The following is a 27,629-nucleotide window of genomic DNA, read 5'->3' on the forward strand; positions in this document are numbered from 1 at the left end:
CCCATTGACCCCACTGCCCATTATTGATCTCCATTGACCCCATTGACCCCATTGACCCCACTGCCCACCATTGATCTCCATTGACCGCCATTGACCCCATTGACCCCCACTGACTCCACCTGACACTCATTGACCTCCATTGACCCCCACTGACCCCCCACTGACCCCCATTGATTCCCACTGCCCTCCATTGATCCCCATTGACCCTCGTTGACCCCATTGATCCCTATTGACTCCAACTGATCCCCATTGACCCCATTGACCCCCGTTGGCCCCACTGCCCCCATTGACTCTTGACTCTCATTGACCTCCATTAACCACCCATTGACCCCGTTGACCTCCATTGACTCCCAGTGACCATTATTGCTCCCTATTGACCCCCATTGATCCCCGTTGACCCCCATTGATCCCTATTGACCCCCATTGATCCCCGTTGACCCCAATTGATCCCTATGGACCCCCATTGATCCCCGTTGACCCCAATTGATCCCTATGGACCCCCATTGATCCCTATTGACCCCGATTGATTCCCATTGACCCCCACTGATCCCTATTGACTGAATTGATCCCCGTTGGCCCCCATTGATCCCTATGGACCGCCATTGATCCCCATTGATCCCCATTGATCCCCATTGACCCCTATTGACCCCATTGATCCCTATTCAACTCAATTGACCCCCATTGACCCCTATACATACCCATTGATCCCTATTGACCCCAACTGATCCCCATTGACCACCATTGATTCCTACTGGTCCCCATTGATCCCCATTGATCCTTATTGACCCCAATTGATCCCCATCGACCACCGCTGATCCCTATTGACTGAATTGATCCCCATCGACCCCCATTGATCCCCATGGACCCCATTGATCCCCATGGACCCCATTCCCCCCCATTGATCCCTATTGACCCCCGCTGATCCCTATTGACTGAATTGATCCCCATCGACCCCCACTGATCCCTATTAACCCCATTGCCCCCCATTGATCCCTATTGACCCCAATTGATCCCTATTGACCCCCATTGATCCCTATTGACTGAATTGATCCCCATCGACCCCCATTGATCCCCATGGACCCCATTGCCCCCAATTGATCCCTATTGACCCCCACTGATCCCTATTGACTGAATTGATCCCCATCGACCCCCATTGATCCCCATGGACCCCATTGACCCCATTGACCCCATTGACCTCCATTAACCACTATTGACCCTCATTGACCTCCACCGACCACCCAAAGACCCCTATTGACCTCCATTGACTCCTTTGACCTTTATTTACCCCATTGACCCCCACTAACCCCAATTGACTCAGAATGACCCTCATTGACCTCTGTTGACCCCCACTGACCTCCATTAACCACTGTTGACCATCATTGCCCTCCATTGACCCCCCTTGACTGCTATTGATTCAACTTGACCCTCATTGACCTCCATTGACCTTCATTGACTCCCATTGAGCCCCATTGACCCCCACTGACTCAACTTGACCCTCATTGACCTCCATTGACCTTCATTGACCCCCATTGAGCCCCATTGACCCCCACTGACTCAACTTGACCTTCATTGACCTCCATTGACCCCCATTGACCCCCATTGACCTCCATTAACCACTATTGACCATCACTGACTTCCATCGACCACCCAAAGACCCCTATTGACCTTCATTGACCCCATTGACCTTCATTGACCCCATTGACCACCATTGACCTTCATTGACCACTGTTGACCCTCATTGACCTCCATCGACCTTCATTGACCCCATTGAGCCCCATTGACCTCCACTGACTCAACTTGACCCTCATTGACCTCCATTGACCCCCATTGACTGCTATTGATTCAACTTGACCCTCATTGACCTCCATTGACCTTCATTGACCCCCATTGAGCCCCATTGACCCCCTTTGACCCCCATTGACTCCCATTGACCACTATTGACCCCCATTGACTCAACTTGACCCTCATTGACCTCCATTGACCACCCAAAGATCCCCATTGACACTCACTGACCTCCATTGACCCCCGTTGACCCCCGTTGACCTCCATTAACCATCATTGCCCTCCATTGACCCCGATTGACCGCTATTGACTCAACTTGACACTCATTGACCCCCATTGACCCCATTGACCCTCATTGACCCCCACTGACCACTATTGACCCCATTGACTCATCTTGACCCTCACTGACCTCCATTGACCACCCAAAGATCCCCATTGACACTCATTGACCCCCATTAACCTCCATTGACCCCCATTGACCCCCATTGACCCCATTGACCCCCATTGACCCCCATTGTCCCCCATTAACCACTGTTGACCATCAAAGCCTTCCATTGATCCCCATGGACCACTATTGATTCAACAACACTCATTAACGTCCATTGACCACCCAAAGACCCCCATTGACCTTCATTGACCTCATTGACCTTCATTGACCCCATTGACCCCCACTGACCGCTATTGACTCAACTTAACACTCATGGACCCCCATTGACCCCCACTGACCTTCATTGATCGCCATTGAGCCCTATTGACCCCCATTGACCCCTATTGACCACTATTGACCCCCATTAACTCAACCTGACCCTCATTGACCCCCATTGACCTTTATTGATCGCCATTGAGCCCTATTGGGCCCCATTGAGCCCTATTGAGCCCTATTGACCCCCATTAACTCAACTTGACCCTCATTGACCCCCATTGACCTTTATTGATCGCCATTGAGCCCTATTGAGCCCCATTGACTCCTATTGACCACTATTGACCCCCATTAACTCAACTTGACCCTCATTGACCTTCATTGACCTTCATTGATCGCCATTGAGCCCTATTGACCCCCATTGACCCCTATTGAGCCCTATTGACCCCCATTAACTCAACCTGAACCTCATTGACCTCCATTGACCTTCATTGATCACCATTGAGCCCTATTGACCCCTATTGACCACTATTGACCCCCATTAACTCAACTTGACCCTCATTGACCCGCATTGACCTTCATTGATCGCCATTGAGCCCTATTGACCCCCATTGACCCCTATTGAGCCCTATTGACCCCCATTAACTCAACCTGAACCTCATTGACCTCCATTGACCTTCATTGATCACCATTGAGCCCTATTGAGCCCCATTGACCCCTATTGAGCCCTATTGACCCCCATTAACTCAACTTGACCCTCATTGACCTCCATTGACCTTCATTGATCGCCATTGAGCCCTATTGACCACTATTGACCCCCATTAACTCAACTTGACCCTCATTGACCTCCATTGACCTTCATTGATCGCCATTGACCCCTATTGACCACTATTGACCCCCATTAACTCAACTTGACCCTCATTGACCCCATTGACCTTCATTGATCGCCATTGAGCCCTATTGAGCCCCATTGACCCCTATTGACCACTATTGACCCCCATTAACTCAACTTGACCCTCATTGACCCCCATTGACCTTCATTGATCGCCATTGAGCCCTATTGAGCCCCATTGACCCCTATTGAGCCCCATTGACCCCCATTAACTCAACTTGACCCTCATTGACCTCCATTGACCTTCATTGATCGCCATTGAGCCCCATTGAGCCCTATTGAGCCCTATTGACCCCCATTAACTCAACCTGACCCTCATTGACCCCCATTGACCTTCATTGATCGCCATTGAGCCCTATTGACCCCTATTGACCACTATTGACCCCCATTAACTCAACTTGACCCTCATTGACCTCCATTGACCTTCATTGATCGCCATTGAGCCCTATTGAGCCCTATTGACCCCCATTAACTCAACTTGACCCTCATTGACCCCCATTGACCACCCAAAGACCCCCATTGACACTCATTGACCCCCATTGACCCCTACTGAACCCCATTGACTCAACTTGACCCTCATTGACCTCCGTTGAGCCCCATTGACCACTATTGACCATCATTGACTCAATAGGACCCTCATTGACCACCCAATGACCTCCATTAACCACTATTGACCACCATTGCCCTTCATTGACCACTATTGACCACCATTGCCCTCCATTGACTACTATTGACCACTATTGAACCCCATTGACCCCCATTGACCCCCATTGACCCCATTGACTCAATCCGACACTCATTGACCTCCACTGATCCCCATTGACCCCCACTGCCCACCATTGATCTCCATTGACCGCCATTGACCCCATTGACTCCCACTGACCCCACTGCCCACCATTGATCTCCATTGATCTCCATTGACCGCCATTGACCCCCATTGACCCCACTGCCCACCATTGATCTCCATTGACCGCCATTGACCCCATTGACCCCCATTGACTCCACTTGACACTCATTGACCTCCATTGACCCCCACTGACCCCCACTGACCCCACAGCCCACCACTGATCTCCATTGACCGCCATTGACTCCATTGACCCCCACTGACCACTACTGACCCCCACTGCCCTCCATTGATCCCTAATGACCCTCGTTGACCCCATTGATCCCTATTGACTCCAACTGATCCCCATTGACCCCCATTGACCCCCGTTGGCCCCACTGCCCCCCATTGACTCAACCTGATACTCATTGACCTCCATTAACCACCCATTGACCCCGTTGACCTCCATTGACTCCCAGTGACCATTATTGCTCCCTATTGACCCCCATTGATCCCCGTTGACCTCTATTGACCCCTATTGACCCCATTAATCCCTATTGACCACTTGATCCCCATTGACCCCGTTGATCCCTATTGACCCCCATTGATTCCAATTGACTCCAATTGATCCCCTGTTGACCCATTGATTCCCACGATCCCCATTGACCCCCATTGACCCCCATTGATCCTTATTGATCCCCCATTGACCCCCATTGATCCTCATTGACTCCCATTGATCCCTATTGACCTCAATTGACCGCCATTGATCCCTATTGACCTCAATTGACCCCCATTGACCCCCATTGATCCCTATTGACTCCAATTGACCCCAATTGACTCGAATTGATCCCCATTGATCCCAATTATCCCTATTGACCTCAATTGACCCCCATTGACCCCCGTTGATCCCATTGACTCCAATTGATCCCCATTGACCCCATTGATCCTTATTGATCCCCATTGATCCTCATTGACCCCAACTGATCCTCATTGACTCCCATTGATCCCTATTGACCTCAATTGACCCCCATTGACCCCCATTGATCCCTATTGACTCCAATTGATCCCCATTGACCCCAATTGATCCCTATGGACCCCCATTGATCCCTATTGACCCCGATTGATCCCCATTGACCCCCACTGATCCCTATTGACTGAATTGATCCTCATTGGCCCCCATTGATCCCTATGGACTGCCATTGACCCCCATTGATCCCTATTAACCCCAACCGATCCCTGTTGACCACATTGATTCCCATTGATCCCCATTGACCCCCATTGACCCCTATTGACCCCTATTGCCCCACATTGATCCCCATTGATCCCCATTGACCCCCATTGACCCCTATTGCCCCCTATTGACCCCCATTGATCCCCATTGATCCCCATTGACCCCCATTGACCCCTATTGACCCCTATTGACCCCCATTGATCCCCATTGAGCCCCATTGACATCTATTGACCCCATTGATCCCTATTGACCTCAATTGATCCCCATTGATCCCTATAGATACCAACTGATCCCCAATGACCGCCATTGATTCCTACTGATCCCCATTGATCCCCATTGATCCTTATTGACCCCAATTGATCCCCATCGACCCCCACTGATCCCTATTGACTGAATTGATCCCCATCGACCCCCATTGATCCCCATGGACCCCATTACCCCCCATTGATCCCTATTGACCCCCACTGATCCCTATTGACTGAATTGATCCCCATCGACCCCCATTGATCCCCATGGACCCCATTGCCCCCCATTGATCCCTATTGACCCCAATTGATCCCCGTTGACCACATTGATTCCCATAGACCCCCATTGATCCCATTGACCCCTATTGACCCCTATTGACCCCTATTGACCCCCATTGATCCCCATTGATCCCCATTGACCCCTATTGACCCCATTGATCCCTATTCACCTCAATTGACCCCATTGACCCCTATAGATACCCATTGATCCCTATTGAACCCAACTGATCCCCATTGACCACCATTGATTCCTACTGATCCCCATTGATCCTTATTGACCCCAATTGATCCCCATCGACCCCCATTGATCCCCATGGACCCCATTGCCCCCCATTGATCCCTATTGACCCCCACTGATCCCTATTGACTGAATTGATCCCCATCGACCCCCAGTGATCGCCATGGACCCCATTGCCCCCCATTGATCCCTATTGACCCCCACTGATCCCTATTGACTGAATTGATCCCCATCGACCCCCAGTGATCGCCATGGACCCCATTGCCCCCCATTGATCCCTATTGACCCCCACTGATCCCTATTGACTGAATTGATCCCCATTGATCCCCATGGACCCCATTGCCCCTCATTGATCCCTATTGACCCCAATTGATCCCTATTGACTGAATTGATCCCCATCGAACCCCATTGATCCCTATTGACCCCAATTGATCCCTATTGACCCCAATTGATCCCCATTGACCACATTGATTCCCATTGATCCCCTTTGACCTCCATTGATCCCCGTTGACCTCCATTGATCCCTATTGACCCCAAATGATCCCCATTGACCCCCGTTGACCCCGTAACCCCCCTCCCACCTACCCGTGGCGCATCGCCAGCTTCACGAAGCCCATCCGTTGGCTCAGGGTGACGCGGTGACTCCCCGGGGTCCCCTCCAAGGCCTCGGCTGCGCCCCCAACCATGATCACCAGGGCCTGATCCTTCTGCTCCAGCACCCGGTCCAGGCAGCGCTGGCTCACAGGGCACAACCCTGCGGGGGATCCGGGGGGAACTAGCACCCCCAAAAAGGGACATTGCACCCCGAAAAGGGGGACCCAGAACCCCCCAAAGGGGCACTGAACCCCAAAAAGTGGGACTCAGCACACCAAAAAGGGACACTTAGACCCCAAAGAGGGACCCTGAACCCCAAAAAGGGACGCTGCACCCTAAAAAGGGGGACCCTGCACCCCAAAAAGGGACCCTGAACCCCAAAAAGTGGGACCGAGCACACCAAAAAGGGACCCTTAGACCCCAAAGAGGGACCCTGAACCCGAAAAAGTGGGACTCAGCACCCCTAAGAGGGACCTTGACCCCCAAAAAGGGACCCTGCACCCCAAAAAGGGAGACTCTGGACCCCAAAAAGGGACGCTGCACCCCAAAAAGGGGGACTATGGACCTCAAAAAGGGACAGTGCACCCCAAAAAGGGGGACTTTGAACCCCAAAAAGGGACTCTGAACCCCCAAAAGTGGGACCCAGCACCCCAAAAAGGGACCCTTGGACCCCAAAGAGGGACCCTGAACCCCAAAAAGGGACGCTGTACCCTAAAAAGGGGGACCCTGCACCCCAAAAAGGGGACCCTGCACCACAAAAAGGGACCCTGAACCCCAAAAAGAGGATCCAACCCCCCAAAAGCAGGACACTGCACCCCAAAAAGAGACCCTAAACCCTAAAAAGTAGGACCCAGCACCCCAAAAAGGGGGACCCAGCACTCCAAAAAGGGGGCCCCAGCACCCCAAAAAGGGACACAGCACCTCAAATCCCTCCAGCACCCCAAAACCCCCCGGTGCTCCCCAACACCTCGTGCACCTCAACCCCGCCCTGCACCCCAAATTCCTCCCTCACCCTCAGCCAGAGCATCCTGTATCCTGCACCCCAAACCCCCCTTGAACCCCAAAACCTTCCTGAACCCCCCAAATCTTCCTGAACCCCCAAACCCCTCAGCACCCCAAAACCCCCTCCAGCACCCCCAAACCTCCCCCTGGCACCCCAAATTCCCCCCTCACTTTCAGCCAAAGCACCCTGTATACTGCACCCCAAATCCCCCTTGAACCCCCAAACCCTCCTGAACCCCAAACCCCTCCTGAACCCCCAAAACCTACAACCCTCAAACCCCTCAGCACCCCAAAACCTCTTCCAACACTCCCAATCCCTCCCCGGCACCCCAAATTCCTCCCTCCCTTTCAGCCAGAGCACCCTATATGCTGCACCCCAAACCCCCTAAACCCTCCCTGGCACCCCCAAACCCCTTCTGAACCCCAAATTCTCCCCCCCAGCACCCCAAAAACCCCCCTCACCCGCAGCCAGAGCGTATTCGCGGTAGAAGGGGAGATGGAAGAGCCCGGTGAGAGCTGCCAGAGTGGGGCGAAGGCCAGGACAGGGCCCCCCCATATCCGTGTCCCCCAAGGAAGGTTTTGGGGTGCCCGTGGCCCCCCGACCCCCAGTGATGAAAGCACCGAAGACCCCAATACAGGCGATGCCGTGAGGGTGAGCGGCAAAGAGGTAACTGCGTCCGGGGGGGAGTGGGGCAGAACGGATAACCTGTGGGGAGAGGGGGGACTTGGGGGGCACTGCGGGGATATGGGGGGACAGGGGGGGTATGGGGATATGGGGGATATGGGGATATGGGGATTGGGGGATATGGGGGATATGGGGATATGGGGATATGGGGATATGGGGATATGGGGATTGGGGGATATGGGGGATATGGGGATATGGGGGATATGGGGGATATGGGGATATGGGGGATATGGGGATATGGGGATATGGGGGATATGGGGGATATGGGGGATATGGGGATATGGGGGATATGGGGATATGGGGATATGGGGATTGGGGGATATGGGGGATATGGGGGATATGGGGATATGGGGATATGGGGGATATGGGGATATGGGGATATGGGGGATATGGGGGATATGGGGATATGGGGATATGGGGATATGGGGGATATGGGGATATGGGGATATGGGGGATATGGGGGATATGGGGATATGGGGATATGGGGGATATGGGGATATGGGGATATGGGGGATATGGGGGATATGGGGATATGGGGATATGGGGATATGGGGATATGGGGATATGGGGGATATGGGGATATGGGGATATGGGGGATATGGGGATATGGGGGATATGGGGATATGGGGATATGGGGGATATGGGGGATATGGGGATATGGGGATATGGGGGGTATGGGGATATGGGGGATATGGGGATATGGGGGATATGGGGGATATGGGGATATGGGGATATGGGGGATATGGGGGATATGGGGATATTGGGGATATGGGGATATGGGGGATATGGGGATATGGGGATATGGGGGATATGGGGGATATGGGGATATTGGGGATATGGGGGATATGGGGATATGGGGGATATGGGGATATGGGGGATATGGGGGATATGGGGATATGGGGGATATGGGGGATATGGGGATATGGGGATATGGGGATATTGGGGATATGGGGGATATGGGGGATATGGGGATATTGGGGATATGGGGGATATGGGGATATGGGGGATATGGGGATATGGGGGATATGGGGGATATGGGGATATGGGGGATATGGGGATATTGGGGATATGGGGGATATGGGGATATGGGGATATTGGGGATATGGGGGATATGGGGATATGGGGGATATGGGGATATGGGGGATATGGGGGATATGGGGATATGGGGGATATGGGGATATTGGGGATATGGGGGATATGGGGATATGGGGGATATGGGGGGACAGGGGGGATATGGGGATATTGGGGATATGGGGGATATGGGGATATGGGGGATATGGGGGATATGGGGGATATGGGGGATATGGGGGGACGGGGGGGTATGGGGATATGGGGGATATGGGGGATATGGGGATATTGGGGTACTGGGGGGCACTGGGGGGGCACTGGGGGGTACTGGGGGGCACTGGGGGGGGGGCACTGGGGGGTACTGGGGGGGTACTGGGGGGTCCGTACCCGGATGGGGAAATAGTCACAGAAATGGTCCCAAATCCGCCAGTTCCGAACCCAATCCCAGTGCCGCGGCCCTGTGGGGCGGGGGAGAGCCTGACCCACAGCTGCCCCATAGCCCATCGGAGCCCCATAGCGCTCCACAGCGCCCCATAGCCCCTCATAGCCCACCCTTTACCCCATAGCCCCCCATAGCCCCCCATAGCACCCCATAGCCCCCCATTTACCCCATAGCCCCTAATCGCCCCTTATAGCCCCCCATAGCCCCATAGCGCCCCATAGCCCCCCGTTTACCCCATAGCCCCCATAGCGCCCCATAGCCCCCCATTACCCCACAACCCCCATTGCCCCATAGCCCCCCATTACCCCCCGCTCCTCATTGCCCCACATCCCCCTATTGCCCCACACCCCCCTATTGCCCCACATCCCCCCCATTGCCCCATAGCCCCCATTGCCCCCATAGCCCCCCATTACCCCCACAGCCCCCAATTGCCCCACACCCCTAATTGCCCTATAGCCCCCATAGCTCCCCATTGCCCCATAGCCCCCATAACCCCCATAGCCCCCCATTACCCCCCACTCCTCATTGCCCCACATCCCCCTATTGCCCCACACCCCCCTATTACCCCACACCCCATTGACCTCCACCCCCCATTGCCCCACATCCCCCCATTGCCCCATAGCCCCCCATTACCCCCCCACTCCTCATTGCCCCACACCCCCCATTACCCCCACACCCCCCATTGCCCCATAGCCCCCTATTGCCCCACACCACCCCATTGCCCCACATCCCCCCCACTGCCCCACATCCTCCCCCTAGCCTTCATAGGCCCACACCCCCCCATTGCCCCATAGCCCTCATTGCCCCACCCCCCCCATTACCCCCACCCCCCAATTGCCCCACACCCCCCTATTGCCCCATAGCCCCCATAGCACCACACCCCCCCATTTCCCCACACCTCCCCATTGCCCCATAGCCCCTCACTGCCCCATAGCCCCCTATTACCCCCCAACTCCTCATTGCCCCACATCCCCCCCACTGCCCCATAGCCCCCACAACCCCCATATCCCCCCATTACCCCCCACTCCTCATTGCCCCACACCCCCCATTGCCCCACATCCCCCCCATCGCCCCACACCCCCCATTGCCCCACACCCCCCCATTACCCCCACCCCCCATTGCCCCACATCCCCCCTATTGCCCCACATCCCCCTATTGCCCCACACCCCCCCATTGCCCCATAGCCCCCCATTACCCCCCCACTCCTCATTGCCCCACACCCCCCCATTACCCCCACCCCCCCATTGCCCCATAGCCCCCCTATTGCCCCACACCCCTCCATCGCCCCCCACCCCCCATCGCCCCCCACTCCCCCATCGCCCCCACCCCCCCATCAGCCCCCACCCCCCCATTGCCCCACAGCCCCCCATTGCCCCACACCCCCCATTGCCCCATAGCCCCCATCGCCCCACATCTCCCCATTACCCCCACCCCCCCATTGCCCCACACCCCCCCATTGCCCCACATCTCCCCATTGCCCCACACCCCCCCATTACCCCCACACCCCCCTATTACCCCCACCCCCCCATTGCCCCATAGACCCCCTATTGCCCCACACCCCCCTATTGCCCCACATCTCCCTATTACCCCCACACCCCCATTGCCCCATATCCCCCATTGCCCCATAGCCCCCTATTACCCCCACTCCTCATTGCCCCACATCCCCCTATTGCCCCACACCCCCCCACTGCCCCACACCCCCCATTGCCCCATAGCCCCCCATTGCCCCACACCCCCCCATTGCCCCACATCCCCCATAGCCCCACACCCCCCTATTGCCCCACACCCCCCCATTGCCCCACATCCCCCATAGCCCCACACCCCCCTATTGCCCCACACCCCCCCATTGCCCCACATCCCCCTATTGCCCCACATCCCCCTATTACCCCCACACCCCCCATAGCCCCCCATTGCCCCATAGCCCCCCATTGCCTCATAGCCCCCATAGCCCCCCATTACCCCCCTCTCCTCATTGCCCCACATCCCCCTATTGCCCCACATCTCCCTATTACCCCCACACCCCCCATTGCCCCATAGCCCCCCACTGCCCCATAGCCCCCCATTGCCCCATATCCCCCCATTGCCCCATAGCCCCCATTACCCCCACACCCCCCCATTACCCCACACCCCCCCATCGCCACACACCCCCCCATCGCCCCACATCGCCCCATAGCCCCCCACCCCCCCATTGCCCCATAGCCCCCCACCCCCCCATTGCCCCACATCCCCCCATAGCCCCATAGCCCCCATAGCTCCCCATTGCCCCATAGCCCCCATAACCCCCATAGCCCCCCATTACCCCCCCACTCCTCATTGCCCCACACCTCCCCATAGCCCCCCACCCCCCCATTGCCCCACATCCCCCCATTGCCCCATAGCCCCCTATTACCCCCCCACTCCTCATTGCCCCCCACCTCCCCATCGCCCCACACCCCCCCATCGCCCCCCACCCCCCCATCGCCCCATAGCCCCCCACCCCTCTCGGCGCCGCCCCAGTCCCACAGCCACCAGGCCCCATAGATGGAGGGCAGCAGCCAGAACCGCGTGCGGAGCAGCAGCAGCAGCAGCAGAATGGAGGCAGGGCCTGGGGGGGGGGGGCAATTAACACCCCCCCAGGGGGGAACTGCCCCCCCCCAGGGGGTAACTGCCCCCCCCAGGGGGTAATTGCCCCACCCAGGGGGTCATTGTTGCCCTCCCATGGGGTAATTGCCCCTCTCATGGGGTAATTGCCCCTCCCATGGGGTCATTGTTGCCCTCCCATGGGGTAATTGCCCCATCCATGGAGTAATTGCCCCACCCATGGGGTCATTGTTGCCCTCCCATGGGGCAATTACCCCCTCCCATGGGATAATTCCCCCCTCCCATGGGATAATTACCCCCTCCCATGGGATAAATACCCCCTCCCATGGGATAATTACCCCTTCCCATGGGGCAATTACCCCTCTCATGGGGCAATAACCCCCTCCCATGGGGCAATTTCCCCCTCCCATGGGATAATTACCCCCTCCCATGGGGCAATTGCCCCCTCCCATGGGATAATTACCCCCTCCCATGGGATAATTACCCCCTCCCATGGGGCAATTACCCCCTCCCATGGGATAATTACCCCCTCCCATGGGATAATTTCCCCCTCCCATGGGGCAATTACCCCCTCCCATGGGGCAATTACCCCTCCCATGAGATAATTACCCCCTCCCATGGGATAATTACCCCTCCCATGGGGCAATTACCCCCTCCCATGGGATAATTACCCCTCCCATGGGGCAATCACCCCCTCCCATGGGATAATTACCCCTCCCATGGGATAATTACCCCCTCCCATGGGGATAATTGTCCCTCCCATGGGATAATTACCCCCTCCCATGGGGTAATTACCCCTCCCATGGGATAATTACCCCTCCCATGGGGCAATTTCCCCCTCCCATGGGATAATTACCCCCTCCCATGGGATAATTACCCCTCCCATGGGATAATTACCCCCTCCCATGGGGCAATTACCCCCTCCCATGGGGCAATTTCCCCCTCCCATGGGATAATTACCCCCTCCCATGGGATAATTACCCCCTCCCATGGGGCAATTACCCCTCCCGTGGGGTTTTTTCCCCCCTCCCATGGGGCAATTACCCCCTCCCATGGGATAATTACCCCCTCCCATGGGGCAATTACCCCTCCCATGGGGTTTTTTCCCCCCTCCCATGGGGCAATTACCCCCTCCCATGGGATAATTCCCCCCTCCCATGGGATAATTCCCCCCTCCCATGGGGCAATTACCCCCTCCCATGGGATAATTCCCCCCTCCCATGGGATAATTACCCCCTCCCATGGGGCAATTCCCCCCTCCCATGGGATAATTTCCCCCTCCCATGGGATAATTACCCCCTCCCATGGGATAATTACCCCCTCCCATGGGATAATTACCCCTCCCATGGGGCAATTACCCCCTCCCATGGCATAATTCCCCCCTCCCATGGGATAATTACCCCCTCCCATGGGGTAATTACCCCCTCCCATGGGGCAATTACCCCTCCCATGGGGCAATTACCCCCTCCCACGGGGCAATTACCCCCTCCCACGTGGCAATCCCCCCCCCCCATGGTCTCACCCTCCCCCCTTTGCCCTAATTACCCCCTTCCCTATGCTAATTACCCCCCTCCTCGCTAATTACCCCCCCCCCCCCCCGTACCGAGGCAGAGGAAGGTGAACATCCACTGCATCACACACAGCGCTCTCACCCAGTCCTTTGCCCCCATCCCTGCGGAGAGAGAAAGGGGGGCCCCCAAATTTGGGGTGATCAGGGGGAAAAGGACACCCCCAAATTTTGGGGGACCCCCCTGTACACCCCTTTTTTCCCTTCCCCCACCTCCTGCCCCACACACCTTCTGCCTTCGCCCGCGACACCCCGACCTTTGCCCTATGGGGCGGGAGGAGGAGCTGAGGGTGGGGAAGGGGAAAGGGGGGGGAAAAAAAGGGGGGGGACTCCCCCTTTGAACCCCAAAACTTACCCAGGGAACCCCCTCCCCACCTCCCAGAACCCCAACCCCCAAATTTGCACCCCAAAAACTGCCCCATAGCCCTCATAACCCCCATAGGGTTATGACACCCCCAGCACCTCAAAATCCCCCCCTTTGCACCCCAAAAGCTGCCCAGGGACCCTGCAGAACCCCAAAATTCCCCCTTTGCACCCCAAAACCTGCCCAAGGACCCCCCAGCACCTCAAAATCCCCCCTTTGCACCCCAAAAGCTGCCCAGGGACTCCCCAGCACCCCAAAATTCCCCCTTTGCACCCCAAAAGCTGCCCAGAGACCTCCCCAGCACCCCAAAATCTCCCCTTTGCACCCCAAAACCTGCCCAGGGACTCCCCAAGAACCCCCAACCCCCTCCAGCACCCCAAAATCTGCCTAAGGACACCCCCAGCACCCCAAAACCTCCCCTTTGCACCCCAAAACCTGCCCAAGCCCCCCTCAGGACCCCCAAAGCCCCCCTTTACACCCCAAAAGCTGCCCAGGAACCCTTCAGAACCCCAAAACTCCCCCTTTGCACCTCAAAACCTGCCCAGGGACCCCCCCAGGGCCCCAAAACTCCCCCTTTGCACCCCAAAATCTGCCCAAGGATCCCCCAGCACCTCAAACTCTCCCCTTTGCACCCTAAAACCTCCCCAGGGAACCCCCAGGACCCCAAAATTCCCCCTTTGAACCCCAAAACTTACCCAGGGAACCCCCCCCCACCTCCCAGAACCCCAACCCCCAAATTTGCACCCCAAAAACTGCCCCATAGCCCCTATAACCCCCATAGGGTTATGACCCTCCCAGTACCTCAAAATCCCCCCCTTTGCACCCCAAAAGCTGCCCAGGGACCCCCCCAGGACCCCAAAACTCCCCCTTTGCACCCCAAAAGCTGCCCAGGGACCCTGCAGAACCCCAAAATTCCCCCTTTGCACCCCAAAACCTGCCCAAGGACCCCCCAGCACCTCAAAATCCCCCCTTTGCACCCCAAAACCTGCCCAGGGAACTCCCCCAGAACCCTAAACCCACATTTTGCACCCCAAACTCTGCCCAGGGACCCCCCCAGAACCCCAAAACCCCCCCTTTGCACCCCAAAACCTGCCCAAGGACACCCCAGGACCCCCAAAATTCCCCCTTTGCACCCCAAAAGCTGACCAGGAACCCTGCAGAACCCCAAATCCCCCCCTTTGCACCTCAAAACCTGCCCAAGGACTCCCCAAGAACCCCCAAACCCCCCCCAGCACCCCAAAACCTGCCCAAGGACACCCCCCAGCACCTCAACCCCCCCCTTTGCACCCCAAAACCTGCCCAGGGAACTCCCCCAGAACCCTAAACTCTCCCCTTTGCACCCTAAAACCTCCCCAGGGAACCCCCCAGCACCCCAAAACCCCCTCTTTGCACCCCAAAACCTGCCCAGGGAATTCCCCCAGAACCCTAACCCCACATTTTGCACCCCAAAATCTGCCCAGGGACCCCCCCAGCACCCCAAAACCTCCCCTTTGCACCCTAAAACCTGCCCAGGGAACTCCCCCAGAACTCCCAGACCCCCGAGCATCCCGAAATCTGCCCAAGGACACCCCCAGCACCCCAAAACCTCCCCTTTGCACCCCAAAACCTGCCCAAGAACACCCCAGGACCCCCAAAATTCCCCCTTTGCACCCCAAAATCTGCCCAAGGACCCCTCCAGCACCCCAAACCCCCCTTTGCACCCCAAAACCTACCCAAGGACACCCCCTAGCACCTCAACCCTCCCCCTTTGCACCCCAAAACCTGCCCAGGGAACTCCCCCAGAACCCTAAACCCACATTTTGCACCCCAAACTCTGCCTAAGGACACCCCCAGCACCCCAAAACCTCCCCTTTGCACCCCAAAACCTGCCCAAGGACACCCCAGGACCCCCAAAGCCCCCCTTTACACCCCAAAAGCTGCCCAGGAACCCTTCAGAACCCCAAAACTCCCCCTTTGCACCTCAAAACCTGCCCAGGGACTCCCCCAGGACCCCAAAACCTCCCCTTTGCACCCCAAAACCTGCCCAGGGAACTCCCCCAGAACCCCCAGACCCCCCCCAGCACCCCAAAATCTGCCCAAGGACACTCAAGGACACCCCAGGACCCCAAAAGTCCCCCTTTGCACCCCAAAACCTGCCCAAGGACACCCTAGAACCCATCTAAGCCCCCCTGAACCCCTCGAGAGACCCCCTGGGACCCCTCTATGGCCTTCCAGAACCCCTCGAAGACCTCCAGAACCCCTCGAGACCCCCTTGGGACTCTATTGAGGCATTCCAGGACCCCTCTCCGAACCCCAAGACCCCTCTCGAGCCCTCTGAGACCCTTTTAGTGCCTTCTTGGTCCCACCTAAGACCTCCAGGACCCCTCTAGAGCCCCCGGGACCCCTTTAGTGTCTTCTAGAACCCACCTAAGCCCCTCTGGACCCTTCGAGAGCCCCTTGGGACTCAGTTAAGTCCTGCCTGGACCCATCTAGGACCTCCAGGACCCCTCTAGAGGCTCTTGGAACCCCTTTAAGGTCTTCCAGGACCCCTCTATGACCACTCTAGAGCCATCTAGAGTGGCCTGGGACCCATTTAGTGTCTTCTAGAACCCACCAAAGCCCCCCTAGACCCCTCTAGAGCACCCTAGAACCCCATTAAGGCCTTCCAGGACCCATCTAAGACCATTAGGACCCATCTAAGACCATTAGGACCCATCTAAGACCATTAGGACCCATCTAGAGCCCTTTGGGATGGGTTCCAGAAGACACTAAAGGGGTCCCGAGGAGCTCCAGAGGGGTCCAGAGAGTCTTAGATGGGTCCTCGAAGGTACTAAATGTGTCCCAGACCACTCCAGAGCCATCTACGATCCTCTGAACCCTCTCTAGATCCCCCTGGGACCAATTGAGGTCCTTCCAGGAGCCCCCTAAGACCCCCGGGACCCCTTTAGTGTCTTCTAGAACCCCCCTTGAGACCCCTTTCTGGTCTTCCAGGATCCCTCCAGGACCCCCCGGGACCCCTCTAGAACCCCCTGGGACCCTTGTAGTGTCTTCTAGAACTCATCAAATACTCTCTGGACCACTCTAGAGTGGACTGGGAGACCTTTAGTGTCTTCTAGAACCCATCTAAGCCCCCCTGGACCCCTCGAGAGACCCCCTGGGACCCCTTTATTGTCGCTGTTGAGACACGAGACGGTGATGCGGCAGCGAGTTTCTTTATTGAAGTCACAGGGCTGTGCCGTGCTTGGTCTTACGCGCGCCTTTATACCCTTGATGAACACACGCGTCTCCGCATGATTGGATTAGCTTATACACAAACAATCTGTGAATGGATGGTACCGCTTTCTTGCATGGTCCTATATTGTCTGCCCACTTCCCGTCCCATGATCTCCTTCCGGGTGCATTAATCAGGGGTCTTCAGCCCGCTGTGGACCCCACAACCTGCCTTTCGTGAACCCCTGTTGACTGGGCCTGATCACCCGGTTCTCTTGCATGTGCTTCAGGATAGCACTCAAGATCACCTGTTCCATGACTTTCCCCAGCACTGAGGTCAGACTGACAGGCCTGGAGTTCTCCGGATCCTCCCTGCAACCCTTCTTGTAGATGGGCACAACATCAGCCCCACCGGCTCCTTTTCCAGAACACAGGGATGGCTTGCTCTTGAGCTACTAGTATTTCATTTTTTAAGAGCGCCCACCCAGCCCTCGTGGGCTCCCTTGCCCTGAAGGACTGTCTCCCATGGGACTTTGCCAACCAACCTTCTGAACAGTCCAAAGTCTGCCCTCTGGAAGTCACTTCTGTGACTATTGAGTGACCCAATCCTTCTTTGAACTGAAACTTCTATTACCTGGCTGTTCTCTGACCCTTATATGAACCAACTCATCTATGATGCCTCTAAGACCCATCCCCTCTATTACCCGACTCTTCTACAACCTTTCTCTGACCTGAATCTTTCGAATCTCCTTTGACCCTACTATGAAACTGCATTGATTTGATCCTTCAATGCCCCAGTTCTTTAATGAACCGCGTCTTCTATGACCCCACCATTCCATGAGCCTGACCCCTCTAGAGGATCTCACAGTCAATGTGTCAACCAGGTGCCTTCTGCTGCTCTGTCAGAGACACTGCCAGATGTGAGCTTCCAAGCCCCCTTCATGGCCTGTGCCTTCCTACTGGGTGATGGGTTCTTGAGACACACTGGGCCACATGATACCTTGTCCACCCAAGGGAATGTCGGGAAGATGAGCCAAGGGAGGTTTAGGTTGGATATTAGGAGAAGGTCCCTTCACACTCACAATATTCTATGATTCTAAGATTCTTTATTTTTCCTCCAAAGAAACCAACAAGTATTTCCAAACAAATAAAACATAATGTGGAAAAGGATCGCTGGTGTTGTTTCATCATAAATCGATCCCTTTGGAATTTAAGACACTTGAAGGACTTTGGAAAGGGACCTAAGAGTCTCCATCCCGTTATCTTCTCCTTCTCCTTCCCCTTGGCTTTGGCTGAACAGAAGAGGCAGTCTGGCATCCGGGCTGTTCCTCAGCAGCCTGGTCCATCGTCTTGGATCTGCCAGGGGAACGGAAAGGGCTTTTCTCTTTGAGGGCCCTTAGGAGACTCTTGCTTCTTGGGGAGACGGATGTTTCTGACTCCACGTGCCCTTGCTGAGGACGGGCAGGGCTCTTCTCCTTGGAGGCCTCAGCGACCCCAGACTGGGAGGGGACTCTTGCGACTTTCTTCTGTAAACTGGAAGTCTGTAAAGGAAAAGAAAAGCAATTTTCTTTAGTGACGGAAGAGGCCAGCAGAGACCCTGGGTAGGAAAGGTGTCGCAGACTGCTCAGAGACAGAGGTTTTTGTGGTGAACATCCAGCCCGCTCAGCAGCTCAAGAGTGGGCCCCATCCAGGCAAAGCAGAGGGAGAAGCCCTCTCTGCTGGACAAAGAAACCAAACACAGCAAGAGGAGTGTTCCGCTGGCTTTGCTCTTACAAGACAAGGGCAAATATTCTCTAAGCTCTCCAGACCAAGGCTCCCCCTGCAGCGTTCCTGCACGGGGACGGTGGCAGAAGGCCAAGGAGAAGCGAGCCTCTCCGGCAGGGGAATGCCAGCACCCAGCACTGGAGCGGCACAGGCCAGAGGAAGCCTTCCCAAACAAAAGATGAGAGCAAACACATCTTTCCTGACATTTTGTTTGATAACTTCTATCTCGGGAGGTGATTGAGCCCACGCATTCAATGGAAGATCAAAATAACACACGACAACGGTTCACTCAACCCTCTGTGAACAGCTCTGCAATGTCAGGAGGATTCCTGCCTGGAAAAGGGACTTCCTCCTCCTCATCCTCCAGCCCTCGCCCTTATGTCACCACTCAGCCTCTCCCACAGCATCTGTGCCTCTCGCATGTCGGCATCGGTTCGATGCTGCAGCAGATTCGCCGGGTGCTCGGGAAACTCCTGGCCTGATCAGGAGCCAAGCTGGGAGGGAGCCAGCCCTGCCCTGAGGATTTGCTTCCCAGGGCTCACTGCTGAGATCCAAAATTCCTCTGCTCACGCACACAGAACCATTTCCAGGACACAATCCAAGAGCTGTCAAGTAATTTTTCTCCAGCTCTAAGCCAATTCCCCTCAGAATGAGTGAGGTGCACACAAGCCATCGGCAGCAGCCTCGAGGATCCCCTCAGCCTGTGTTTTGCCAAGGGACGCTTGCTCTCCTCAGCCAGACTGGGGCACAGGCGTGAAACCATGAACCCCAGCTGGCTGAGAGATGCTCCGAGCAGGGTCTGTGTGGGGCTGCTCTTTCTGGCTCTGAACAACACCCTTCTCTTGGGCAGATCTCACAAACGCTTTTGGAGATGGATGTCAGTGTGGAAACAGCATTGCCCAACAGTTATTGGCCTCACAAGCGGCTTTGGTGGCAGCTGAGGTGCTGGTAACCCACAGGGCTCTGGCTGTTTCCAGAAAGGACGCCCCATCTGCCCGATCACTCCCCAGAGCTGAGCCCTCATGGTGTGAAGGCCAAAGGCAAAGGCAATATCGACCTCCAGGGACTGCCCAGGGCATCTGCTCTGCGCACCAACCCCCTCAGCTCCACTGTCTGCCGGCACACGGCACAAAGAAACGGGCAGAGCTCAAGGTGTTGGAACCCCCTCCTGCAGCCCTGAGTGCTGATGATGCCTCAGCAGCTCTGGAGGAGCCCCAAACACAGTCCCACACATCCCGGGCAGGGAATGAGCCAGAAATACCAGACCCTGCCTGTCTGAGTCTGGGCTGGCATCTGTCGATCGCTGCTGGTGTGCAGCTGGCCCAGGAGCACCCAGGAGTTCCCTGAGGACACGACTTCCCCGGCATCGTGAACCCTGGCGGCACTTACCTGGCTCTGCCCTTCGAGCTGGAAAGAGGCCTTCTCCTTCTGCAGCTCCTTGCGCTCCCGCTCCAGATCCTCCCACCATCTCCGGAGCTGCTGCTCTCGCTGAGCCAGCCTGGCCTCCTTCTCCATCAGCTCCTTCTCCCAGGCTTCCCTCTCCTTCTTCCTCTTCTCTGGGGAGCTCTTGGACATCGGTGACCCTGCTGGCAGCAGGGAGGCCGAGGTTTCACTCTCTCGGCATTCCTCCTTCGCTAAGATGGGCAGGCTATGAGGAACACACGCTGCTGCTCTGGCTGATGCATCTTTCTCCTGCCCTTCCTCCTCTTGCTTTTCTTTAGGGCTCAGTGCATTTTTCTTCATACGGGAGTAGATCCACCAGCACCCCAGAATTCCCACCGCTCCAGGAACGGCATAGAACAGAACGTCACGGAACCGTAAAGCCATGCTGCAGAGCCTCAGTTTTTCCCTAGAAGGAGAAAGAGAAATCTTTGTCAAATGGTCACAGGGAAGGGAATGCGAAGCCTGAAGTTCTATCAAGGCCTTCAGGTATTTCTGTGAGCACAAACAGGCTCGTTTTCCAGCTGCTCTGTACATCTCCATCTCTGCTCCACCAGCAGGACACGGAACAGGAACCTCACCTGAGACCAGGGATACCCGGACATTGTTCACCAGGGCACTCATCACTCTCCCCTCACCTTAATGCTTAAAACAATTCCCCTCCTTTCTGTGAGTGCTCCCTGCTGCCCGCTCCTGTGGTCAGAATTCCTGCAGGACCACCCTACGAGCTGTCTCACAGCCACACCACAAATTGACCTTAACGGAGCTCCCATCTCTCCCCTCCCAGCAGCTTCTGATGGAGCAGAGCCCCATTCTTCTCCACTGCCCTGTTCAGCTGCACCAACTGCACAAACAGTTCTCCCGCACCATCCTGTGGCGCAGGACGGCAGCAGCAGGACACCCAAGGATGGACAGGGCTGTCCTCAAGTCCAGCAGATAAAACGCTTCTGTACCAGAGACGGTCAGCTGGGACAATCCAGACCCAGTGTGGAGCACTGGATGTGCCAGGGAGTTCCCTCTCAACATGCAAGAAGAGAGTTTGGCAAACACTCACTCCAGATATTCAGGGCTCCCTACACCCAGGAAGGTCCATTCTGGGGACCGGCTGCTTCAAGGCTCCACCAGAAGAGAGACCAGGACAACTCCCAGGTGTTGGAGGCCCCGTGCTCTGCAGGGACAGACCTGACCGTGCTGCCGCTCCCTGCCCCCTCCACATCCCGACTGGAGAGATTACGCCACCAAACCCCAAAATCAGGGGAAATCCGGATTGCAATTAAGGACTGTACTGAATGATCCCAGAGCAAACAAGCAGGCAGCTAAATTGGAAGGGAGCTTCAGCATCCAGGCCAGGATGGCTCCCTACACAGCCCGGAGTCAGCGATACAGCACTCGGAAACAAATCTGATCGGGGTGAAGGAGCACAGGGCAGGGCTGGCACAGCTACACCAAAACAGGACCCCCTGGGCTGGGAATGTCTCCCATGTGGAAAATAACCAGGAGCACAGGCTCCAGGTCCTAGGAGGCACCAGAATAGGAGCTGACAGAACCCTCAAGAACTGGAGGCCCTGCCATGGAGATTAACCCCCGAGCAATGACTGCGCAGAAGCAGACACAGCCAGACCTGACCTACCCCGGCCGTAGGGGAGAGTTTCCTCTCCGGCAGAACCGGCACCAGACAATGAGACGGCTGAACCGCAGCTGCTTTGTTTCTCACACACAGAGCAAGGCGCAGGCAGCTCCCAGCGGAGAGACCACCTGCCTCCTCCAGATCCTCCTGGAGAGTGAGTCCAGAGGGTGCTTGTCCTGGACAGCAGAGAGGTCTCTGAGGACACAGGGCAGCATCACAGAGGATGACATCACAGAGGCCACAGCCAGTGGACCTCATTTTCTTGCAGAAGTAGTAAAGGGGGAATCTGAATTCCTACAGATGGATTGGGGATTCCATTTTCCTTTACCACCTCTGCGTAGTGGTAATGTATAAAGGATGAAGCAGACCCTCAAAAGACAAAGTGCCAAATTATGCCAAGAGACTCATCTCAAACAGACAGAGGTTTTGCCGTCAGCCTTAGTGCAAGTCAGGGTAACCCCCGGGCAAGAGGAAAAGGGAGTGCTTTTGCAGTGCTCTATGGAAAACCATCCCCAGAAATTGGTCTCGCTCACCACAAGGAAGAAATGGGTCTAAAAGGGGGAGGAATGCTAAGAAGCTTTTGATCTCCTGTCCCATGTTTGATTCCCTTCGACAGAAGTCTGAATCATCAAACCCCACTGCCATTAGATCGTCAGTACGTCACCCTCAGCCAGGAGGTGAAAGCAGCAATGGAACCAGGATGGTGAAACAACAATTTGTGTGGGTTAGGATTGTCCCTAAAAAGATGGTTACAGAGTTTGGTACAAAACGTAATGGCATTTGTGAGAATTATGCTGATGGTTTGCATCATGTTTGGGAGTTTAAAAATGTGATTATTGCACTAATTTCTCCCATCTCGACTATCGCTTCTCTGGCAATAAGAATTACAGCCATGGGATGGATCTGAGACTCATCCGACAATAAGGAAGATCGATCCATGAACGAGTCTCAATGGGGGACTTGACAGAAGAGAATCAGGTGTAAAACCACCACTGAAGCCATGAAGCCATAATGCTGCTGGGAGCTCTCTGAGCTGGGTCAGCATTTGCTAAGGACTTGTAGAATGTAATTAAACTTTTGTGTGTGATAAATGAGAAGAATAGGGAAGGCCTTGAATCAAGAGTCCCTAGTGCCAGCCTGGTCAGATTCCTCTGCGAGCAACCACTGTGTGGAAACTGGAAAACTGGAACAACACTCAATTCCACCTTGCTGCACCTTAGAGGGTTGGAGAGCTCGTAAAGGATCTGAGGAATTTGAGGACTGTGGGAGCACAGGGAGGCACAAGAACAGGAGCTGACAGAACCCTCAAGAACTGGAGGCCCTGCCACGGAGATTAACCTCCGAGCAATCACTACACAGAAGCAGGCATGGGCACACCTGACTTACCCTGTCCGTAGGGAAGAGTTTCCTCTCCGTTGGAACCGGCACCGGGCACTGCAATGGCTGAACCGCAGCTGCTTTGTTTCTCACACACAGAGCAAGGCGCAGGCAGCTCCCAGCGGAGAGACCACCTGCCTCCTCCAGATCCTCCTGGAGAGTGAGTCCAGAGGGTGCTTGTCCTGGACAGCAGAGAGGTCTCTGAGGACACAGGGCAGCATCACAAAGGATGACATCACAGAGGCCAGAACCATGGTTTGGGTTGGAAGGGATCTCAAACATCCATCTAGTCCACGTTCCCGCCCCCGCAATTCTCCACCCCCCCGGCCATGGGCAGCAACACTTTATACTCAGTCAGGTTCTCAAAGCCCCATCCAACCTGACCTTGAACACTACCAATGATGAGGCATCCTCATCTTCTCTGGGAAACCTGATCCAGTGTTTCAGCATCTTTATCATTAAAGCCCGTTCAGACATTGAAAGGCTGCAATAGGGTCATAGAATCATAGAATCACAGAATCTCCAGGTTGGAAAGGACCCACTGGATCATCGAGTCCAACCATTCCTAACACTCCCTTAAACCATGTCCCTAAGCACTTCATCCACCCGTTCCTTAAACACCTCCAGGGAAGGCGACTCGACCACCTCCCTGGGCAGCTGTTCCAGTGCCCGATGACTCTTTCCGTGAAGAATTTTTTTCTGATATTCAGCCTGAACCTCCCCTGGCGGAGCTTCAGGCCATTCCCTCTTGTCCTGTCCTCAGTCACTTGGGAGAAGAGGCCAGCTCCCTCCTCTCCACAACCTCCTTTCAGGTAGTTGCAGAGAGCGATAAGGTCTCTCCTCAGCCTCCTCTTCCCCAGGCTAAACCACCCCAGGTCCCCCAGCCGTTCCTCGTAAGACTTGTTCTCCAGCCCCACAGCGTTAACATCCCTCTTGTGGTGAGGGGCCCAGAACTGAATACAGGATTCGAGGTGCGGTCTCACCAGTGCTGAGTGAACCCTCAGCAAATTTGCGGATGACACTAAGCTCACGGAAAGAGTCACACAGTGAGATGAAAAGAGTCGCACAGTGTGATGCAGCAGGCAGAATCATTTGCACTGAGCCTGTCTAAGGCACGTGATATGAATCTCCCTGGGCCGGTGGGCTTTGTTCCTGGAGGCACACACAGAAATGTCGGTTCTGTCAGGAGTCCATGTCTGAGCTGGCCTCGTGGACTCTCATTCACCCAAAGATGTTCACCAAGTTTTTCCTCTTTACACACAAAGGCAGGAGTCACAGGGTTTCTCTGGACTCCCAGAGAATCAGATGCACTCAGACCTGTGGTGTATCCCACCACTCTGTACTTGTCTGAGATGCCTCATGTCATGAGGAATGGACACAGGGACCTCAGTTCAAGAAAGCACATCCCAGTCCTGCATTCAGGCACTCACTCTTGGGATGTTGACCGCACGATGATGTGACCTTGAGAATCTTTCTGTCCCACAGACCTTCATGGAAGCCAAGGAAGGGCTGTTTGTGTTCTCTTGGGTTCATCTCACCTCATGCTTGTGATGTACGTCCTCACATCTCTTCTGAACAGTGTGAACTTTGACTCTGACCTCCTCATTCCGTGTCCTTCCAGGGAGGGACAAAGAATGTCTCCAAGCTGGGGTGAGAGGGAAGTGCCTGGAATGGTGATTTTGAGGGGCTACTTCAGGATGATTGTCCTGGGGCAGGTTGTGTGGGTGCTCCAGTGCATGTGGGCACAGACCAGACCCTTCTCTGGTGGTGCTGAAGATCTCCCAGAGGAGGCATGTCTGTAGAAGAAAACAATATTCTTCCAAACCCATTACACCCGCAGTGTCTGCCTTTACACTGGTGTTTTCACCTCTGTCTCAGGTTCTTGGACATACCCTTGAGGGAATCCTTGAAAGAAGCCCTAAGCCTTCAGGCTCTGCCCTGAGGAGATCCCTTTGCTCTATGGAAAGGCTGTTGTGGAGGCAGCTCTGTCCCACAAGTGCCCACTGCCTGTCCCTGCCTGCGGGCACAGCACTGCCACGCAGCACCGCTGTGACCAAGCTCAGAGCCCTCAGGCCTTCCAGCAAGGCAAGGGGTGAGGAGGAGAGTGTGGAAGGGGAGAGAGAACAGCTCTGGGAGATCAAGCGCTGGTGCCTGGCAGGGCTGCCGTGCTGGGACTCTTTTCCCCTCCACCCATGCCCACAGGAACTGTCCCTGCAGCTCCAAAAAGACCTTGGAGGAAAGAGATCAGGAAATAAAAGTTCTTGAATATGCCTTTATTTTGTTGGAACACACAGAGAGCACAGCTCCTCATTTACACAGACAATCAGTAAGAAAAGAAAAGACCATAAATTAAAAACAGAATGATTCGATTATCCCAATTGAAAAACCAGCAACACCAACAACAAATACAGAAGCCTGTCTGGGCCTGCCATGATTTGCAGGATAACTGCTATGAAGAAGGTGATGAGCAGCTCATTGATTCAGAGAACCATCCAGATATCAGTTTCCACACTGCATCCTTGAGCTGCTGGTTCCTCAAGCTGTAGATGAGGGGATTCAGTGCTGGAGGCACCACTGAGTACAGAACTGACACCACAATGACCAGGGATGGAGAGGAGATGGAGGGGGGCTTCAGGTAGGCAAATGTTCCAGTGCTGATAAAGAGGGAGACCACGGCCAGGTGAGGGAGGCACGTGGAAAAGGCTTTGTGCCGTCCCTGCTCTGAGGGGATCCTCAGCACTGCCCTGAAGATCTGCACGTAGGACACCACAATGAAAACAAAACAGCCAAACAATAAACAGGCACTAACATCAAGAAGCCCAACCTCCCTGAGGAAGGAGTGTGAGCAGGAGAGCTTGAGGATCTGAGGGATTTCACAGAAGAACTGTTCCACAGCATTGCCCTGGCAGAGGGGCAGGGAAAATGTATTGGCCGTGTGCAGCAGAGCATTGAGAAACCCAGCGCCCCAGGCAGCTGCTGCCATGTGGACACAAGCTCTGCTGCCCAGGAGGGTCCCGTAGTGCAGGGGTTTGCAGATGGCAACGTAGCGGTCATAGGACATGATGGTGAGAAGAGAATACTCTGCTGAAATGAAAAAGACATAGAGAAAGACTTGGGCAACACATCCTGAGTGGGAAATGGTCCTGTAGTCCCAGAGAGAACGGGCCATGGATTTGGGACAGTGGTGGAGATGGATCCCAGGTCAAGAACAGAGAGGTTGAGGAGGAAGAAGTACATGGGGGTGTGGAGATGGTGGTCACAGGCGATGGTGGTGATGATGAGGCCGTTGCCCAGGAGGGCAGCCAGGTAGATGCCCAGGAAGAGCCAGAAGTGCAAGAGCTGCAGCTCCCGTGTGTCTGCGAATGCCAGGAGGAGGAACTGGGTGATGGAGCTGCTGTTGGACATCTGCTGCCTCTGGGCATGGGGCACTGTCAGAGGAGCAAAGGAAAGTGACAAGTTAGGGGAGACGTGTCTCAGCCAAATCAAAGCCATGTTCCATTCCCCTCCTGTGCTGCACACTCCCTGTCCCTTTTCTCGCAGCCCTTCCTTCAGCTCCGTGCCTGCAGCCCTGTGCTCAGGCCTGTGCTGGCAGAGAGGCAAAGGCCTTCTCTGTTTCTCACTCTGCCCCAGAGAGAGGAGGCTTGGGGTGGGAAGAGACTGGGAAGGGGGAAAATCAGGACGGGTGGCTCAAACGGACCAAAGAGCAATTGCACGCCTTGTAGAACCTTGTTCAGCACTAAAACTGGGAGGGGAGCTTCTCCAAAGCAGCCATTGCTTGGACACTGGCTGGACATCACTCT

General features: G+C 55.5%; 2 protein-coding genes and 1 pseudogene across 2 annotated transcripts; all 3 read right to left on the minus strand.

Annotated features, from left to right (window-relative positions):
- Nucleotides 1–6,711: 6,711 nt before the first annotated feature.
- On the minus strand, nucleotides 6,712–14,171 carry LOC128850852 (2-acylglycerol O-acyltransferase 3-like). Its single transcript, XM_054055866.1, has 5 exons — nucleotides 14,105–14,171; nucleotides 12,398–12,505; nucleotides 9,867–9,937; nucleotides 8,189–8,432; nucleotides 6,712–6,884 (listed from the first exon to the last, which is right to left on the minus strand). Exons 1-5 carry the CDS (start codon nucleotides 14,169–14,171, stop codon nucleotides 6,712–6,714), a joined length of 663 nt encoding a protein of 220 aa, XP_053911841.1.
- A 4,709-nt stretch (nucleotides 14,172–18,880) lies between these two features.
- On the minus strand, nucleotides 18,881–21,069 carry LOC128850853 (A-kinase anchor protein 13-like). The gene is made up of 2 exons (XM_054055867.1): nucleotides 20,775–21,069; nucleotides 18,881–19,162 (listed from the first exon to the last, which is right to left on the minus strand). The coding sequence occupies exons 1-2, from the start codon at nucleotides 20,958–20,960 to the stop codon at nucleotides 18,881–18,883; spliced, it is 468 nt and encodes a 155-aa protein (XP_053911842.1). The 5' UTR covers nucleotides 20,961–21,069.
- A 5,209-nt stretch (nucleotides 21,070–26,278) lies between these two features.
- LOC128850854 (olfactory receptor 14A16-like) lies at nucleotides 26,279–27,234 on the minus strand (annotated as a pseudogene).
- Between the last annotated feature and the right edge of the window lie 395 nt (nucleotides 27,235–27,629).

This window comes from Cuculus canorus, unplaced genomic scaffold (assembly GCF_017976375.1).
Source record: "Cuculus canorus isolate bCucCan1 unplaced genomic scaffold, bCucCan1.pri subtelo1, whole genome shotgun sequence".
NCBI lineage: Eukaryota > Metazoa > Chordata > Aves > Cuculiformes > Cuculidae > Cuculus > Cuculus canorus.